The sequence below is a fragment of the Tribolium castaneum genome, chromosome 8, assembly GCF_031307605.1.
Source record: "Tribolium castaneum strain GA2 chromosome 8, icTriCast1.1, whole genome shotgun sequence".
Taxonomy (NCBI): domain Eukaryota; kingdom Metazoa; phylum Arthropoda; class Insecta; order Coleoptera; family Tenebrionidae; genus Tribolium; species Tribolium castaneum.
The window spans coordinates 16,504,843-16,526,028 of NC_087401.1; the positions used below are offsets into that span (position 1 = coordinate 16,504,843).

The 21,186-nt window shown below is 29.3% G+C and overlaps 1 protein-coding gene across 8 annotated transcripts in view; it reads left to right on the forward strand.

The window, feature by feature from the left end:
• The window catches only part of Mhcl (Myosin heavy chain-like), an 82,307-nt gene extending 62,668 nt beyond the window's left edge, over window positions 1-19,639 (forward strand). For 7 of the 8 annotated variants that reach the window (XM_064358472.1, XM_064358473.1, XM_064358471.1 and 4 more), the window contains 4 exons: window positions 8,839-9,198; window positions 9,267-9,545; window positions 12,734-14,085; window positions 18,994-19,639. In XM_064358472.1, the coding sequence (XP_064214542.1) occupies window positions 8,839-9,198; window positions 9,267-9,545; window positions 12,734-14,085; window positions 18,994-19,129 (2,127 nt within the window). In that variant the 3' untranslated portion in view covers window positions 19,130-19,639. Of the gene's footprint in view, window positions 1-1,700; window positions 3,483-8,838; window positions 9,199-9,266; window positions 9,546-12,733; window positions 14,086-18,993 lie in introns of those variants that run through there. The other variant, XM_008196343.3, reaches the window with a different exon arrangement.
• Window positions 19,640-21,186: the final 1,547 nt, after the last annotated feature.

Genomic DNA, 21,186 nt, shown 5'->3' on the forward strand with positions numbered 1-21,186 from the left:
AATTCAAGAATAAAATGGTAAGATCTACAAACATTCACAAAACTAATCAATGACTGGCAAATTATCAAAAAGAAATCAAGAAAAACAACATACACGACAAAAAATAGCAAAAAAAGAAACAAATGTAAGAAAAAAAATTACAAAATATGCTTATATCCACAATAAACTGAGGAAAAAATGGCAAACTATCAGAAAAAATTCAACGATGGCCTTCTTTATAGTTTTAAAACAGCTAATATATCTACAAAAAACTAAGTAAACAATGACGAACTTGCCAGAAAAAAAATTAACAACAAATGACAAACTCAGAAAAAAATGCAAAAATAAATGAATAAAAACTAATCAAAAAAATGAACAGAACCAATCAAAAAAATTAACAAAACCAATCAAAAACTGGCAAATTATCAAAAAGAAAGCAACAAAAATAACACACTACAAAAAAAATTAGAAAAAAAAAGACAAATCTAAGAAAAAAATTACAAATAATGCTTATATCCACAAGAAACTGAGCAAAAAATGACAAACTATCAGAAAAATTCAACGTTGGCGTTTTTATAGTTTTAAAACAGCAAATATATCCACAAAAAACTTAACAATGAGGAACTTGTCAGAAAAAAATTCAACAAAAAATTACTCTCTCAGAAAAAATTCAAAAATAAATGAATAAATTCAAGAATAAAATGGTAAGATGCACAAACATCCACAAAACTAATCAAAAACTGGCAATTTATCAAAAAGAAATCTACAAAAATAACATACACTACAAAGAAAAAATTAGCAAAAAAAAGACAAATACAAAAAAAAATTACAAAACATGCTTATATCCACAAAAAACTGAGCAAAAAATTGGAAACTCTCAGAAAAAATTCAACAAAAAATGCCTCGTATTCACAAAAATTGAACAAAAAACATGGCAAACTATAGAAAAATTTCAACAAAAAGTGTTCGTATCAACAAAAAAATTAAGCAAAAAGTGGCAAACCACCAAAAAGAAATCAACAAAAACGACATAAATCCACAAAAAAAATTAAGTCCACAAAAAACTGAAAAAAATGGTAAACTCTTAAAAACATTGAACAAAAAATGTTCGTATAAACAAAAAACTAATCAAAAAATGGCAAGATGTTAGAAAAATTTTTCCAAACTCCACAAAACTAAATAAAAACGTACAAACTATCAACAAAAGTGACATACATCCACAACAAAAAATAAGCCAAAAATGGCAACTGTCAGCAAAAGTCAACAAAAAAATGCCTATTTTCACAAAAAATTCTCTAAAATACGGCAACTGTCAGAAAAAATTTGAACAAAAAATGCCTCGTTTCCACAAAAAAACTGAGCAAAAAATGGCAAACTATCAGAAAAATTCAACCTTGGCGTTTTTATAGTTTTAAAACAGCTAATGTATCCACAAAAAACTATGTTCTGACGAACTTGTCAGAAAAGATTCAACAAAAAATGACAATCTCTCAGAGAAAATTCAAAAATAAATGAGTAAATTCAAGAATAAAATCTACAAACATTCACAAAACTAATCAAAAACTTGCAAATTATCAAAAAGAAATCAACAGAAATTACATACACAACAAAAAAAAGACAAATACAAAAAAAATTACAAAAAATGCTTAAATCCACAAAAAACTGAACAAAAAATTGGAAACTCTCAGAAAAAATTCAACAAAAAATGTTCGTATCAACAAAAAAATTAAGCAAAAAGTGGCAAACCACCAAAAAGAAATCAACAAAAACGACATAAATCCACAAAAAAAAATTAAGCAAAAAATGCCAATGTCCACAAAAAACTGAAAAAAATGGTAAACTCTTAAAAACATTCAACAAAAAATGTTCGTATAAACAAAAAACTAATCAAAAATGGCAAATTTGTTAGAAACAATTCAGCAATAAATACTTCATATCCACAAAAAATGGCAAGATGTTTGAAAAAATTTTCCAAACTCCACAAAACTAAATAAAAACGTACAAACTATCAACGAAAGTGACATACATCCACAACAAAAAATAAGCCAAAAATGGCAACTGTCAGCAAAAATCAACAAAAAAATGCCTATTTTCAAAAAAAAAAAATTCACTAAAATGCCTATTTTCAAAAAAAAAATTCACTAAAATATGGCAACTATCAGAAAAAAATCAACAAAAAATGCCTCGTTCCCACAAAAAAACTAAGCAAAAAATGGCAAACACAAAAAAATTTAACAAAAATATCTCAAATCTGTTGCCTCAGATCTTTTTGCTGTTGTTACGTAATTATTGAGATTTCAAAACTACCAACAGATTTTTCCTACCACTTTAACTAGTAGCCTAATTTGGACGTCAGATTTTAATTCTACACTCCAAAACAGTTAAATTTGCGACAACAGTGTAATATTTACATAGGTAATAATTATTTAACAAAAAATGCCTCGTATTCTCCCAAAAAAATTGCAAAAAGTGGCATCCATCAAAAATTCAATAAAAAAATTGCGCAAAAACCGAGCAAAAATCTCTCAAATTGGAACATTTGTAGATAAAAATATGTAAGTCCCTCCGCCACTGCCGACTAGATTAGAAATTTGCAATTTCGTCAAACCACTTGTAAACCCGGAAACCACCGCTTTTATTTATCCCAATGACATAACACCATGTGCACATTTCACAAATTTTACAACGAGCGTCGAATGAATCGATCTAATTTTAAACCCGTGGCAGTTTTAGAGACGCCGACCATTTTAAAATAACATACGGACTTTAAATCGCCAGTAGCGTTTCGCTTCTCGCCGCGTTCGCGTTTTCCGAAAGAAAAAACCCAAAAAATGCCGCTGACTCCGTCCAACTTCTCCGCTTCCTCCTTCTTCCGTTCGTCGAGCCTCGGCAGCGATTCGTTTCCCCTGAGCTCATCCTCGAGTCTATCAGGCCTGCCAACCTTACCCCCACGCCCGCGCCGAACTACCCCAATCCGTCGGGGATTCACCGACTCGCAGATGATGTTCGAGACGCGGCCATTGCGCAATTTGACGGTGGTTTCGCGCTCGCCGTCGCCGTGTTCGACGAGCAGCACCAGGAGGGTGTTCCCCCAGGTGGGGGCCAGGTCGGAGGTGGAGGAGTTGAACGGAAAAGAGGTGTCACCGGTGGTTTTCGACGCGAATTTAAGCTTCGTTTTGGGATGTAAGGGGAAGTTGAGACAGAAAGTTCGGCCGGTTCCGGCACACCAGGAGGCAGAGACCGCCTCGAATGTGTTGACGAGTAAAATTGATCGGTTTTTGCGCAAAACGGACCATGTTATGGACGAATGGAAACGGTTGGGGAGGAGAGATGATGATTATTATGGAAGACAGTTGAGGGAGCAAAGGGCGGGAAGGTCAAAAAGTGCCACAAATATTTTGATTAAAGGGTTTCAGTTGTACAGTAGGTCGAGTAGTTGTAGTCGGTCGTCGGTGGCAAGGGATTATTCACTTGAGGATTGCACTGAGGCGGAAGCAGATGAGGTATCTAATTATCTACTAGTGAAAATGTAAAAAAAAATATTAAAAAACTGATTAAAACATGTAAATAATGTTTTAATTAAATAAAAAACTGATTAAAACACCGAACGCACAATATTGATTTTTCAATATCAAGTACAGTCACGCTCAAAAAAAATACACCCCCTATCAAACAGGCTGGGTAAAAGTCCGACTAAAATATTTAGGCCATAAATTTTAACAAAAAGATTAGTTTACAAGGTGTCTAGCTAGTTTACACAATTTCCAGCTAGTTTAGGTCTTAGGGGTGTCATTCTTTTTGATTGTGACTGTACATAATTTACTTATCAGAAACCTAAAATTTTTAACGCTTTAAACCTATAGAAAATTGCCTTCTTACTACCGGTCAAGGAAATATTTTACAAATTAAACAAGAATGGCAAAAAAACACTATTTAAGACCGAAAAAATTGAAAAAACGAAATAGTGATTGTTTTTTGATTTTTAATTGTCGAATTTTGAATCGCGTGTGTTTTTATTTAGAAAATAATTGAATATCGAGTTACTGTCAGTTTTGGTGGCGATGTGCCAATAACGCATTTGTTACACAAGGCCGACGTAAATTTAAGAGAATAAAGCGAACAAAATAAACACAAAATATCAGCTGGAGAGAAGATTATTTCAGAAATTATTTAATTACAACAACGGAAAAAAATTGCAATTTACAAGATTTTGTGAAAAAATTTCGTTTTTGTTTTAGGTTTTTTAAAATATTTCGTATTTAATTAACTCAACTGTCGCATGAAATGACGCCAAAATTGCATTGAATTTTATTCCATAGAGTCATTTAAATATATAATTATCGTACACGTTTTTTTTTTCTTTGTTATTGATAAATTAGGACGAACTGAGCGAAAAAAATTATTGTAAAAATATTATTCTTCGAAATTTTATTATTTAATAAAATTAAAATGAGAAGAAATAAAAAACTGAAATTACTAAAAATCACTAAAAAAATTACAAATTATAAGTATCGTAATTTTATATAATTTCCAACCTAAACCAAAAAATCTAAAAAAAAAACATAAATCGAAAAATATAGGATCTAGAAATTTCATCTTCAGTTCTGGTTTTTCGAGATTTAGTTATTTTCTCATTAAAAGTTTCAGTTTTTTTTTTAAATTTTTAGTTCTTATCAATAAAGTTTTTTTTTAATTTTATTTTTTTTATTTATTTTTGGATTTGTTATCATCAATTTTCCTGGATATACAGTGAAGATTTTCGTTTGCTGAACATTGGCATTTCTAAGGAACTGTTTCAAATAATCTTAAAAAAAAACATAAATCGAAAAATACAAGATCTAGAAATTTCATCTGCAGTTCTGGTTTTTCGAGATTTCGTTATTTTCTTATTAAATTTCAGTTTTTTTTTTCAATTTTTAGTCTTTATCAATAAGATTTTTTTTTGATTTGGATTTTTTTTATCAATTTTTGGACTTGTTATCATCAGTTTTCCCGGATATAAAGTGAAAATTTTATTTTGCTGAACATTGGCATTTCTATGAAACTGTTTCAAATAATCTTAAAAAAAACATAAATCGAAAAACACAAGATCTAGAAATTTTATATTCAGTCCTGATTTTTCGAGATTTCGCTATTTTCTCATTAAGTTTCAGTTCTTTTTTTTTCAATTGTTAGTTCTTATCAATAAGGTTTCTTTAAATTTTGTTTTTTTTAATTTATTTTTGGACTTGTTATCATCAATTTTCCTGAATGTACAGTGAAGAATTTATTTTGCTGATCATTGGCATTTCTATGGAACTGTTTCAAATAATTGAAAAAAAACATAAATCGAAAAATACAAGAAAAAAGAAATAAAAATTTCATCATCAGTCCTGGTTTTTTGAAACTTCGTTATTTTCTTATTAAGTTTTAGGTTTTTTTTCAATTGTTAGTTCTTATTAGGTTTCTTTAAATTTTTTTACTTATTTTTATTTTATGTTTATTTGCTTTTATTTCATTGCTTGGATTTTTAAATCTGATTTTTTTAAAATTGAACAGAGGATTAATACCGTTATGTGTATTATGTGATGTTCAGAAAAATAAAATCCTCAGTATATATTTTTTACAATACTCGGAATTCCGATGAATGTCTTTTTTCAGCTCAAGTCCCTAGATTTTTCAGATTTTTTATTTTTTTCTCCTGGCTGGCTTTATAGATTTTTAAGTTTAGTTTAAGTTTTGAAGTAAACCTACTGTGTTTTTAGTTTTTTGTAATTTTTGTCAGTGATTTATTATTTTTATTTATTTAGTATTTCTAGCTCAATTTTTTTTAGACTAAATATCCTTATTTAATTACTTTCTTGCCAAAAATGAGAAAACGGTGGCCTTTTAACGCCTTTTTTTCATCCATAAACTTGTATCTGTTTTGTATTTTCGTCTCTCACTTTTCTAAAACGATTTGTTTACTTTTTTTCCACAATAAAACAAAAACCGAATACTTTGATGCGTTAATTTCTTGGCTCAACCGCAGCCTTATTCCAATAAATCACCCAACATTGCCAACTTTTGCCAACTCTTTATTTAAAAAAAAAAACGAACTTTCCCTGCTTAGTTAGTTTTCAGTTTTCTCGCGTGAGAATGTCGAAAATCAAAGTAAGTTTGATTCAATTTAAACTTGACGTCATTTCCGCGTGTGTTTATTGGATTATGTCAAGAGAAACAAGCGAGCCTCGCTTACACACACCCAGACAACGAAATAATTGTATTTTTGTCGGTCCACATTCTCTAAATGGCCGATTGACCCGATAAACGATGCGGTAACGTTATTTTTTACACACGACAGTGCTTTTAAATTAAGTCGAACGACTTTTTCCCATTTGTTTAAAAGTATTTTTTTTTTAAATTTAGTCAAACGACTTTTTCCCATTTGTCCAAAAATATTTTTTTTTAAATTAAGTCGAACGACTTTTTCCCATTTGTCTAAAAATATTTTTTTTAAATTAAGTCGAACGACTTTTTCCTATTTATCTAAAAATATATTTTTTTTAAATTTAGTCGAACGACTTTTTCCCATTTGTCTAAAAATATTTTTTTTTAAATTAGTCGAACGACTTTTTCCCATTTGTCTAAAAATATTTTTTTTTAAATTAAGTCGAACGACTTTTTCCCATTTGTCTAAAAATATTTTTTTTTAAATTAAGTCGAACAATTTTTTCCCATTTGTCTAAAAATATTTTTTTTTAATTTAGTCGAACGACTTTTTCCCATTTGTTTAAAAATATTTTTTTTTTAATTTAGCGAACGACTTTTTCCCATTTGTCTAAAAATATATTTTTTTAAATTAAGTCGAACGTCTTTTTCCCATTTGTTTAAAAATATTTTTTTTTAAATTTAGTCGAACGACTTTTTCCCATTTGTTTAAAAATATTTTTTTTTTAATTTAGTCGAACGACTTTTTCCCATTTGTCTAAAAACATATTTTTTTAAATTAAGTCGAACGTCTTTTTCCCATTTGTTTAAAAATATTTTTTTTTAAATTAGTCGAACGACTTTTTCCCATTTGTCTAAAAATATTTTTTTTTAAATTAAGTCGAACGTCTTTTTCCCATTTGTCTAAAAATATTTTTTTTAAATTAAGTCGAACGACTTTTTCCCATTTGTTTAATAAATTTTTTTTTTTAATTTATTCGAACGAACGTCTTTTTCCCATTTGTTTAAAAATATTTTTTTTTAAATTAAGTCGAACGACTTTTTCCCATTTGTCTAAAAATATTTTTTTTTAAATTAGTCGAACGACTTTTTCCCATTTGTCTAAAAATATTTTTTTTTAAATTAAGTCGAACGACTTTTTCCCATTTGTCTAAAAATATTTTTTTTTAAATTAAGTCGAACAATTTTTTCCCATTTGTCTAAAAATATTTTTTTTAAATTTAGTCGAACGACTTTTTCCCATTTGTTTAAAAATATTTTTTTTTTAATTTAGCGAACGACTTTTTCCCATTTGTCTAAAAATATATTTTTTTAAATTAAGTCGAACGTCTTTTTCCCATTTGTTTAAAAATATTTTTTTTTAAATTTAGTCGAACGACTTTTTCCCATTTGTTTAAAAATATTTTTTTTTTAATTTAGTCGAACGACTTTTTCCCATTTGTCTAAAAACATATTTTTTTAAATTAAGTCGAACGTCTTTTTCCCATTTGTTTAAAAATATTTTTTTTTAAATTAAGTCGAACGACTTTTTCCCATTTGTCTAAAAATATTTTTTTTTAAATTAAGTCGAACAATTTTTTCCCATTTGTCTAAAAATATTTTTTTTAAATTTAGTCGAACGACTTTTTCCCATTTGTTTAAAAATATTTTTTTTTTAATTTAGCGAACGACTTTTTCCCATTTGTCTAAAAATATATTTTTTTAAATTAAGTCGAACGTCTTTTTCCCATTTGTTTAAAAATATTTTTTTTTAAATTAAGTCGAACGACTTTTTCCCATTTGTCTAAAAATATTTTTTTTAAATTAAGTCGAACGACTTTTTCCCATTTAAAAAAATTTTTTTTTTTTAAATTTAGTCGAACGACTTTTTCCTATTTATCTAAAAATATATTTTTTTTAAATTTAGTCGAACGACTTTTTCCCATTTGTCTAAAAATATTTTTTTTTAAATTAGTCGAACGACTTTTTCCCATTTGTCTAAAAATATTTTTTTTTAAATTAAGTCGAACGACTTTTTCCCATTTGTCTAAAAATATTTTTTTTTAAATTAAGTCGAACGTCTTTTTCCCATTTGTCTAAAAATATTTTTTTTAAATTAAGTCGAACGACTTTTTCCCATTTGTTTAATAAATTTTTTTTTTTAATTTATTCGAACGAACGACTTTTTCCCATTTGTTTAAAAATATTTTTTTTTTTAATTTAGTCGAACGAATTTTTCCCATTTGTTTAAAAATATTTTTTTTTTAAATTTAGTCGAACGACTTTTTCCCATTTGTCTAAAAATATTTTTTTTTAAATTAAGTCGAACGACTTTTTCCCATTTGTTTAAAAATATATTTTTTTTAAATTTAGTCGAACGACTTTTTCCCATTTGTCTAAAAATATATTTTTTTAAATTAAGTCGAACGACTTTTTCCCATTTGTTTAAAAATATTTTTTTTTAAATTTAGTCGAACGACTTTTTCCCATTTGTCTAAAAATATTTTTTTTTAAATTAAGTCGAACGACTTTTTCCCATTTGTTTAAAAATATATATTTTTTTTTTTAATTTAGTCGAACGACTTTTTCCCATTTGTTTAAAAATAATTATTTTTTTTATATAACAATCACTGGAATGTTACGTTATCACAAATCCTTGAACCTTGCCTTTATCAAATGTGTGTTCTTTAGCTAAGCGAGATGACGGCCGACTTAGCCGAAGAACATTCAACTTCGACGCTGGCTACAGAGCGTCTCGACGCCGAAACGTCGGAACGCATTCGTCTCGAACGCGAACTGTCCGAAGTCCAGCACAAGAACAAAGAACTGCAACAGTCGTCCGAACGTCTGGAAATGGAACTTTTGTACGCCAGGAGTGACCTGAACGGCATCTCCGAAGAGGACGAAGACGCGGACGTGGACGGCGGTGTCTACAAACAGCGCTATGAAAGAGCCGTCCGTGAATTGGAGTTCACCAAACGTAGACTGCAACAACAACACGAAGATGATTTAGAGCAGTTGGTGGGCTTGAAAAAACAGCTCGAGAAAAAGGTTTGTTTGAATTAACTAACTGTGTGTAACACTTGAGATAAAATTTTGTGTGTGTTTTTTTTAAACAGTTGACAGATGCGTACGAAGAAGTGGAAGAGCAGAGACAAGTTGTGGGACAGTGGAAGCGAAAAGTACAGAAATTGAACGGCGAAATGAACGATTTGCGTTTACTTTTGGAGGAACAAAGTGCGCGTAATAATTTACTGGAGAAGAAGCAAAGGAAATTTGATTCTGAAACGCAACAGTTGCAAGAAGAATTGAAGAAGGAGAGACAGACGAAAGATAGGCTTGCGAGAGAGAAGGAAGTTATCATGGCGGAGAAGTACGCCATTGAGAGCAGTTTGGCGGTGAGTTGGTTGGTGTTGGCCACACCTGATGAAATTTTGCACACTTACGTAATTTTCGTAATATTTCAATTAAATTTTATCGCGATTTAAAGTCATAAAGAACATGCGTCTACAACTCGAAATATTGGAAAACGGCCACAGTAATGACAATATTTTTGGACTTGTATGTTTTTTTTTTTGGTTTTTTAGTACCAGTTTATTTGGTTTTTTTAGTTTATCTATATATTTTTTTCAGATTAATAGTTCGAACCCATCGTATTTTTAATTTATTTGTTTTCGATGTTATTATTATTTAATTTTGGATCTTGTACAGAATACAGATTGCAGAATTCGAAGTAACAATGTTTTGTCTTTGTTGAATCTATATTAAAAGGATGTTTTAAAAACAATTAACAATAAATAAAAAAATAGAAAAACAAAAAATTGGAAAACTTGACAAATTTAAACGATAGATTTGGGAAAAACAGATGCACTTTAAAAGCTCGAAATAACAGAAATCTTTAATTATCTTTAAAGTTTCTTAAGTTTTTTGTTTTAGATTTTTCATGTTTTTGTGTCCTTTTATATTTTGTAAAATACATTTGTTGTCCGTGCCTGCTGAAATTTTGCACACATACGTAATTTCTGTGATTTTGCAATAATATTTTTCTCTAGAGTTCAATTTATTTAGAAAATATTAGAAACTTGCAACTGGAATGACAATATTTGTAACCAAATCCAAAAATATATATTTTTTTGACCGTAAATCGGAAATAATTTTTATTTTTCTAGGTTTTTCATTTCAAAATTTTTAACTTTTTGTTAAGTTTTATTCATTATTTTAATTTATAACAGTGATATTTCTTCAAATTTTGAATTTTTTTTTGGTCTTTTGTATGGTTTTTCAGTTTTTTTGGTACAGGTTTATTTGAGTTTCTCAGAATTTCAATTTTTCTGTAAAAAGTTTTTCAGATTAATAATTAGAATCCATCGTGTTTCAAATTTATTTGTGTTCAATTTTATCAATTTTTTTGGTTTTAGATTAAGTTTTCGAAAATTTTAGATACTTCAAGTTTTTTTTTTGTAAATTAATTCTCAACTTGTTAAAATTTCAATCTTATACAGAATATAAATTGCAGAATTCAAAACAACAGTGTTGTGTCTTTATTGAATTTATTTTAAAAAGCATAAGTTTTAAATACGATAAACACTTAACAAAAAATACAAAAACAAGAAAAATTCAAACGATCGAGGCTTGAAACGGCAAAAATCTTTAATTATCTTTGAATATTTTTTCAGATTATGCTTTATACTATTAATTTTTTAATGCTTTTTCATGTTTTTCATGCTTTTTTGGTCGAATTTATCACTATTTTAAGTTTTTAAGTTACTGTCCGTACGAACTGAAATCTTGCAAACTTACGTAAATGTACGAATTTTTAGTTTTTAGGAATATTTCTTCAGATTTTGCGTGTTTTCATGCTTTTTGGGGCCAGATTTTGCGTTTTTTGTCCTTTTTTTTCAAACCTTGCTGTATACAGGGTGATTCAAACTCTCGAATAATGATTTTTTTAAGCAACTTTATATATTTTTACATATTTTCCTATGATGTCGAATTTAATTTATTGTCAATTTCAAAGTTTTTTATCAAGTATAAATTTAACTTTGAAAAGCTATACTTCGTGAACAAAGGCTCAAACAATTTTTTCTCATTCGAATTTTTAGTTTTAGGCAATGACGTTTCTTCAGATTATGCTTTAAACTACTTATTTTTTATGCTTTTCCATGTTTTTTATGCTTTTTTGGCCGAATTTATTACTATTTTAAGTTTCTAAGTTGATTATCCGTACGAACTGAAATCTTGCAAACTTACGTAAATGTACGAATTTTTGGTTTTTAGGAATATTTCTTCAGATTTTGCGTGTTTTCATGCTTTTTGGGGCCAGATTTTGCGTTTTTTGTCCTTTTTTTTCAAACCTTGCTGTATACAGGGTGATTCAAACTCTCGAATATTGATTTTTTTAAGCAACTTTATATATTTTTACATATTTTCCTATGATGTCGAATTTAATTTATTGTCAATTTCAAAGTTTTTTATCAAGTATAAATTTAACTTTGAAAAGCTATACCTCGTGAACAAAGGCTCAAACAATTTTTTCTCATTCGAATTTTTAGTTTTAGGCAATGGCGTTTCTTCAGATTATGCTTTAAACTACTTATTTTTTATGCTTTTCCATGTTTTCTATGCTTTTTTGGCCGAATTTATTACTATTTTAAGTTTCTAAGTTGATTATCCGTACGAACTGAAATCTTGCAAACTTACGTAAATGTACGAATTTTTAGTTTTTAGGAATATTTCTTCAGATTTTGCGTGTTTTCATGCTTTTTGGGGCCAGATTTTGCGTTTTTTGTCCTTTTTTTTTCAAACCTTGCTGTATACAGGGTGATTCAAACTCTCGAATAATGATTTTTTTAAGCAACTTTATATATTTTTACATATTTTCCTATGATGTCGAATTTAATTTATTGTCAATTTCAAAGTTTTTTATCAATTATAAATTTAACTTTGAAAAGCTATACCTCGTGAACAAAGGCTCAAACAATTTTTTCTCATACGAATTTTTAGTTTTAGGCAATGACGTTTCTTCAGATTATGCTTTAAACTACTTATTTTTTATGCTTTTCCATGTTTTCTATGCTTTTTTGGCCGAATTTATTACTATTTTAAGTTTCTAAGTTGATTATCCGTACGAACTGAAATCTTGCAAACTTACGTAAATGTACGAATTTTTAGTTTTTAGGAATATTTCTTCAGATTTTGCGTGTTTTCATGCTTTTTTGGACCAGATTTTGCGTTTTTTTTAAACCTTGCTGTATACAGGGTGATTCAAACTCTCCAATAATGATTTTTTTAAGCAACTTTATATATTTTTATTTAGCAACGGCCTCAATTGTTGCTTCCTATGATGTCGAATTTAATTTATTGTCAATTTCCAAGTATAAATTTAACTTTGAGAGGCTATATCTCGTGAACAAAGGCCCAAACAATTTTTTCTTATAGGAACTTTTAATTCAGTTCAATGCCCTTAATCACCACCACAAAGTTTTTTTTTGAAAATCACACTTTATTTTACCCGATCCGCATCAACTGAAATCTCGCAAACTTACGTAATTTCTTTCAAATTAAATTTTTTTCTTAAATTATTTAGGACACGCGCCTGGAACTCGAACTGAAAGACGAAAAACTGTCCTCCCTCCAGCGCGAAATGGACGAAATCACCTGCAGCGGCAAAACCGAAGAGGAAGTAACACAACTCCGCCGCCAGAAAATCGACTGTGAGCGCCGTCTCGCCGACCAAGAGGAAGAACTCGACGAATTAGCCGGTCAAGTCCAGCTCCTCGAACAAGCAAAACTACGTCTGGAGATGTCGCTGGAGTCAATGCGTAAGGAAGCAAAAAAAGAAGCACAAATGCGTGACGACGAACTGGAAGAAATCCGCTGTAACGCCCAGAAGAAGGTCAAAGCTTTGGAAGCGCACCTGGAGAACGAACACGAGGAGCGAACACAGCTTTTGCGGGAAAAACACGAACTGGAGCGAAGACTGGCGGCCGCGGCCGAGTCGGAACGAAACGACCGCGCTGGCGATGAGGCGCTTTTGCATCGATTGAAGCGCGATTTGAAACGAACTAAAGTGCTGTTGAGAGACACACAGACGCAGTTGGAGCGCCAGAAGGCGGAAAATCCCGGAAAAGCGATGATAAGACAGCTGAAAAACCAGCTTGAAGATTTGGAGTGTGCGCGAGCTCTGGCTGTGAAAACAAAACAGAGTCTCGAAGCCGACTTGTCCGAAACACAGGCGTCCTTGGACGAAGCCAACCGATTGAAACACGAAGCCGAGCAAAAAGTCGTGGTTTTAGCGCGAGAAAAGGGCGATCTTCAGAGCCAACTTGAGGAAAATGAGGAAGAACTGGCCGAAGTACTGAAAAAATACAAAACGACAGTTCAGCAAATGTCACTGGATCAGATCGCCTTGCAGGAGCAAGTGTCACTTGTTTCGGAGCTTGAAGTCGAACGCAACCATTTAAAAGAACAGTTGGCTGAGCTTACAACAAAACTAGAGTCGGTTGAAAGCATGGGCGATGCGTCTTCAAACCTACTGGTTAAAAGAACCGAACTTAAGGTCAAAGAACTGGAATCGAAGCTTGAACTGGAACAGACCACCAGAGGGCGGCTTGAGGTGCAAATCGCTCGGTTGAAGGAGGCTGTGGAGAAGTTGCAATCGGAGTTGGCGACGGCGCGTGTCAAAGAGCAACAAAGTCAAGACCAGATTCGGAAATTACAACGGAATTTACGCGAAGTTAAGGAGGCGTTGAATGAAAGTTTGGCAAAGGAAGCGGAAGTGGTGCAGAAGAAGAAGGAGTTGGAAAAGAGATATGAGGCCTTGGAGGTGGAAACAACAACGGCAAGGACTGACTTGAAGTTGGCGTTGAAACGGATTGAGGATTTGCAAGCCGCCATTCAAGGGGAACTTGATAATAGCACGTCGGAAAATTCAGACAGGTGACAATTTTTTTTGTTTTTTTTCTGTGGCAGTCAAAAAAATACAGTGACTTAAATAAAATAAAAATATTTTTTTCGCAATATTTTTCTAAAACTGACCGAAAAATTATCTAGTAGACTGACTGAAACTGACATTACTTTGACGTATTTATTTCAAAACTTTTGTAAAAAATATGCAAAAAATTACTGAAATTAGTTCGTTCTTAGTATAAAATTGAACTTTTTACGTGGAAAACTATGAAAATTATTTTAGACATTTTAAACTAAAATCAATGCAAAAATGTCTAATATTTGGTCCAATTTCGTCCGATTAGTTCTTTTTGAATCAAAAACGTATTTATTTGTGAAAAAATATGCAAACATGATTAAAATTTGTTCGTTCTTAATACGAAATTGGGCCTTTTTATTAAAAAAAATTACGTCGAAAATTTCAAAAAATTTGAACAAAAATTGCGATATTGTAGAAAAAATTGTGTAAATGTACGGAAAAATTATTAAATTATATGAAAAATGATGTTGTTTTGTCCTGCTTCAGGTAAGTTTGTTCGTTTTTTGAGCGAGATTTCCTTAAAATAAATCAGAATCACGATTATTTTGTGATTTTTTTTCTCTTTTTAATTATATTATTGACTTGAAAATAATTTCAACAATATTTTGCCAAGAATCAGTAATTATTTTAACCTATTTCGCATGATTTAGTTCGTTTATGAAGTAGGAACGTATTTATTTCGAAAACTTGTAAAAAAAATTGCAAAAAATTATTAATATCAGTTTGTTTTTAGTACGAAATTGAATCTTTTTACGTCGAAAACTATGAAAATTCAGTGAAAAGTACTGATATTTTAACATTTTAAACTAAAAACAACTCAAAAATTTAGCAAATGCGGTCTAAAATGTCTAATATTTTGTCCAAATTCGTCCGATTTGTTCCTTTTTGAATCAGAAACGTATTTATTTCGAAAACTTGTGAAAAAATATGCAAACATGATTAAAATTTGTTTGTTCTTAGTACGAAATTGAGCCTTTTTAATAAAAAAAAGCTCGAAAATCTTCCAATTTACGTCGAAAACTTCAAAAAATTTTATCAAAAATTGCGATATTGTAGAAAAAATTGTGTAAATGTACGGAAAAATTATTAAATTACATAAAAAATGATGTTGTTTCATCGTGCTTCAGGTAAGTTTGTTCGTTTTTTGAGCGAGATTTCCTTAAAATAAATCGGAAACACAATTATTTTGTGTTTTTTTTCTCGTTTTAATTTCATTATTGACTTGAAAGTAATGTCAACAATATTTCGGCAAGAATCAATAAATTATTTTGACCTATTTCGCTTGATTTAGTTCATTTTTACACGAAAAACAACGAAAAAATTTATCAAACCAGGTTAGAAATATCTTGTCTTTTTCAAGCGTTTAATCACACTTTTTTTTAAACACTCTGTTATGCAAAACACACCGAACAAAACTCACGTTATTTTGATCAAAAAGATCGAAAATCTTCCAATTTAGGTCGAAAACAAAGTGAAAACTTTGAAAATTCGATCAAAAAGTGTGTTATTTTAGCCATTTTAAGCTAAAAACTAAGTTTTTCCACAAAAAATGGACAGAAAAATCATAAATTAATTTTAACTAACATTATTTTACCTAATTGTGCTCGTTTTTAAACAAAATCTGGTGAAAAACAAGGCAAAAATTTACTACAAACGCGGTCGAAAATATTTTTTTCAGGCTTTCAAACACACTTTTTTGAACACTTTGTTTAACAAAACGTCCTCAAAACCAACCAAACTGACGTTATTTTGGTCAGTTTCGTTAGATTTAGTTCGCTTTTGAATAAAAAAAACTAAGTTTTTTGATCCAAAAATAAAAAGATCACTCGAACTGAAGTAAAAAATGACACTATTTTTGTGGAGAAAACTGGAAAAAAAACTTAAGCTAGACAATATTTTTCTCTAATTTGATTGTTTTATTCACAAAATTCCGTCAAAAAACATCCAATTTGCGTCGAAATCAAGGCAAAAATTTCGAAAATTCGGTCAAAAATTTTGCAATTTTTAAAATTACATTGACCTATTTCGCTTAATTGTGCTCGTTTTTTGAACAAAATCTGGTCAAAAATAAGGCAAAATTTTACTAACGGGGTCGAAAATATTTTTTTCAGGCTTTTAAACACACTTTTTTTGAACACTCTGTTAGAAAAAACTTCCTCAAACAAACCAAACTAACGTGATTTTGACCAGTTTCGTTAGATCTAGTCGGCTTTTGAATAAAAAAAACTAAATTTTTTGATCCAAAAATACCGAAAATCACTCGAACTAAAGTGAAAAATGATACTATTTTTTTGTTTTTTTTTTAGTATTTTAGCGCAAACTGGAAAAAAAGCTTAAGCTAGACATTATTTTTCTCTAATTTAAGTGTTTTATTCACAAAAGTCCGTCAATAAACATCCAATTTGCGTCGAAATCAAGGCGAAAATTTCGAAAATTCGGTCAAAAATTTTGCAATTTTTGACTTTTTGGGGGTTTATAAGCTTGCCCGCAACATTTTGCAAAAATGGACGGAAAAAAATCTTTAATTTTATCACAATTTACGCTGTTTTGGTCTATTTTTTTATCAAAAGTGTCCAAGGGATAATAAAATCATATCGAAATTTTGTGATCCAAAAATACTGAAAATCACTCGAACTGAAGTCAAAAATGACACTATTTTTATTTTTATTTTTTTTTCAAGTGTTTTAGCGTAAACTGGAAAAAAGCTTAAGGTAGACAATATTTTTTTCTAATTTTAGTATTTAATTCACAAAATTCCGTCAAAAATCATCCAATTTACGTCGAAATCAAGGCAAAAATTTTGAAAATTTGGTCAAAAATTATGCTATTTTTGACTTTTTTGGAGGCTTATAAGCAACATTTTGCAAAAATGGACGGAAAAAATCTTCAAATTTTATCAAAATTTACATTATTTTGGTCGATTTTTTACCAAAAGAGTCCACGGGATAATGAAATTATATCGAAATTGACATTATTTCGTATTTTCAGTCCCTATTTTATTTGTTTCAAGATTATAAAGTTATTTAAAAACGTTTATGTTTTTTTTTTTGATTTGACAAAAAAGGAAAACAGCTTTAGAATCCTTGAATAATTTTACATAATCTGTCTGAACTGTCTGTTAGAAAAAACTAACCAGTTTCAATAGATTTAGTTCATTTTTGTATAAAAAAAACTGAGTTTTTTGATCAAAAATACCGAAAATCACTCGAACTAAAGTCAAAAATAACACTATTTTTGTTTTTTTTGAGTGTTTTAGCGCAAAATGAAAAAAAGCTTAAGGTAGACAATATTTTTCTCTAATTTTAGTATTTAATTCACAAAATTCCGTCAAAAATCATCCAATTTACGTCGAAATCAAGGCAAAAATTTTGAAAATTCGGTCAAAAATTATGCTATTTTTGACTTTTTTGGAGGCTTATAAGCAACATTTTGCAAAAATGAACGGAAAAAATCTTCAAATTTTATCAAAATTTACGTTGTTTTGGTCGATTTTTTACCAAAAGAGTCCAAGGGATAATGAAATTATATCGAAATTGACATTATTTCGTATTTTCTGTCCCTATTTTATTTGTTTCAAGATTATAAAGTTATTTAAAAACGTTTTTGTTTTTTTTGATTTGACAAAAAAGGAAAACAGCTTTAGAACCCTTGAATAATTTTACATAATCTGTCTGAACTGTCTGTTAGAAAAAACTAACCAGTTTCAATAGATTTAGTTCATTTTTGTATAAAAAAAACTGAGTGTTTTGATCCAAAAATACCGAAAATCACTCGAACTAAAGTCAAAAATAACACTATTTTTGTTTTTTTTTTGAGTGTTTTAGCGCAAACTGAAAAAAAGCTTAAGGTAGACAATATTTTTCTCTAATTTTAGTATTTAATTCACAAAATTCCGACAAAAATCATCTAATTTACGTCGAAATCAAGACAAAAATTTTGAAATTCGGTCAAAAATTATGCTATTTTTGACTTTTTTGGAGGCTTATAAGCAACATTTTGCAAAAATGGACGGAAAAAATCTTCAAATTTTATCAAAATTTACGTTGTTTTGGTCCACTTTTTACCAAAAGAGTCCAAGGGATAATGAAATTATATCGAAATTATTTCGTATTTTCAGTCTCTATTTCATATGTTCCAAGATTATAAAGTTATTTAAAAACGTTTTTGTTTTTTTTGATTTGACAAAAAAGGAAAACAGCTTTAGAATCCTTGAATAATTTTACATAATCTGTCTGAACTGTCTGTTAGAAAAAACTAACCAGTTTCAATAGATTTAGTTCATTTTTGTATAAAAAAAACTGAGTGTTTTGATCCAAAAATACCGAAAATCACTCGAACTAAAGTCAAAAATAACACTATTTTTGTTTTTTTTTGAGTGTTTTAGCGTAAACTGGAAAAAAGCTTAAGGTAGACAATATTTTTCTCTAATTTTAGTATTTAATTCCCAAAATTCCGTCAAAAATCATCCAATTTACGTCGAAATCAAGGCAAAAATTTTGAAAATTCGGTCAAAAATTATGCTATTTTTGACTTTTTTGGAGGCTTATAAGCAACATTTTGCAAAAATGAACGGAAAAAAATCTTCAAATTTTATCAAAATTTACGTTGTTTTGGTCCACTTTTTACCAAAAGAGTCCAAGGGAAATTATTTCGTATTTTCAGTCTCTATTTCATATGTTTCAAGATCATAAGGTTATTTAAAAACTTTTTTGTTTTACATAATTTGTTCAAACTGTCCAACTTGAATAAAAAAAATCTTTATCTTGAGGACGTACACTTTCTTGAAAATAACTGAAATTTTAACGATTGATAACTAACTTGCGCTCATTGTATCAATTCCAACTTGTTTAATTTTCCAGCGAGCAAGACACCTACAGTTCGGACGAGTCTGTGAGCACGTTTTTGGCCAACAATAAGTCTTTGAACGACTTTAAATCAAGCAGCAGTCGTTCGAGCACTGGCAGTACTTTAGGCAAGGACTCGTCGTATGCCTGAGTGGCGGCGAACGTCTGTCGAACGATTTCGATGACGTTCTGCAGACAAGAGGATGAAGTCGCTTCTGATTACGTTTGATCAGAACTTGTTTATTTTTTATTATTGTGATATAAGACTGAGATGATTTCGAGTTTTTATACAACTGTTGTAATCGTACTTAACGCTCTCAATTACTAGGAAAAAATCAAAAGAATGAAATGTGACGCAATCAAACTCCTTAGAAGGGGCCAGGTTATCATTTATCTACTATCAGTTGTAATTTTTTGTGTATAGTGGGCGATTTTTTGGAGGAAAATCGTTGATAATATATTCTTTATAGACATGTACTGTATATACGCTTCCCAGACACACACAGACAATGTTCATAGTAATCGGTCGATGTATTATAGCAGTTGGAACGTAATAAGTGTTAGGTTTTAAATTTTTTAAGTCTCTTCTGTACCTAGACATTTTACCATATTCTGTATTATAATTTCAATGTTGTGGAAATATATTGTTTACAAATATATTTACTTGTTGTCTTAATTGCAGTTCCCACCAATTACCGTTGCATTAATTACGCTTGAAATTATGGGAGCAAAAAACAATGCTCAATTTGTGTCATTCACGTGAGAAAAACCGTTAATTTTTACAATTTTGAAGAATCAAATGTGATTTCGAACATGCGGAATAGATAATATAAGAGTGACACGAAAGTTACGTATGTGTGCAAGATTTCAATACGTTACGACAACAAAATAATTCCTGCTAAAAATTGGAAGGCGAATTAAAACAGTAAATTTTAGAGTAAAATTTGTAATTCTAAGAGTCTAGTGATTTAATTTGAAAAAATCAGCATATTATTTATAAAAACATAATTCTTCTCTAAAGCCTTCCTTACATTCTACTCAACGTATTTAAAAAATTCTTGTAAAATTATTCAGTGTTTCTAATTTTTTTTAATCTTGAAACCTCAAAAATTTTTCCAAAAATTTTCAAAAAAAAAATGAAAGGGTTAAAACTTCAATTTTTTAAACCACAAACAGGAAGATCGATGTTTTCCACGGCCAATGTCTAAATTTGCTATCAAAATATTGAAAAATTTCCGAGTTATGATTTTTAAAATAAATAAAATAAAATAAAAAATCTAAAGGGGTTAATTCTTTCCATTTTCATTTCATTTTCCATTTTTCCACAAACTAAAAGTTCTCAATTTTGAAGAATAAAATGTGATTTAGAAAATGCCAAATAGTTAATATCAGAGTGCCATGAAAGTTACGTATGTGTGCAAGATTTCAGTTCGTTACGACAACAAAATAATTCCTGCTAAAAAACATAAGATTAATGGAAGGCGACTTAAAACAGTAAATTTTAGAGTAAAATTTGTAATTCTGTGAGTGTAGTGAATTTATTTGAAAAACTCAGCATATTATTTATAAAAACATAATTCTTCCCTAAAGCCTTCCTTACATTCTACTCAACGTATTTAAAAAATTCTTGTAAAATTATTCAGTGTTTCTAATTTTTTTTTAATCTTGAAACCTCAAAAATTTTTCCAAAAATTTTCAAAAAAAAATATGAAAGGGTCAAAACTTCAATTTTTTAAACCACAAACAGGAAGATCGATGTTTTCTACGGCCAATGTCTAAATTTGCTATCAAAATATTGAAAAATTTCCGAGTTATGATTTTTAAAATAAATAAAATAAAATAAAAAATCTAAAGGGGTTAATTCTTTGATTTTTTAACCCACAAACTAAAAGTTCTCAATTTTGAAGAATAAAATGTGATTTAGAAAATGCCAAATAGTTAATATCAGAGTGCTATGAAAGTTACGTATGTGTGCAAGATTTCAGTTCGTTACGACAACAAAATAATTCCTGCTAAAAAACATAAGATTAATGGAAAGCGACTTAAAACAGTAAATTTTAGAGTAAAATTTGTAATTCTGTGAGTGTACTGATTTTATTTGAAAAACTCAGCATATTATTTATAAAAACATAATTCTTCCCTAAAGCCTTCCTTACATTCTACTCAACGTATTTAAAAAATTCTTGTAAAATTATTCAGTGTTTCTAA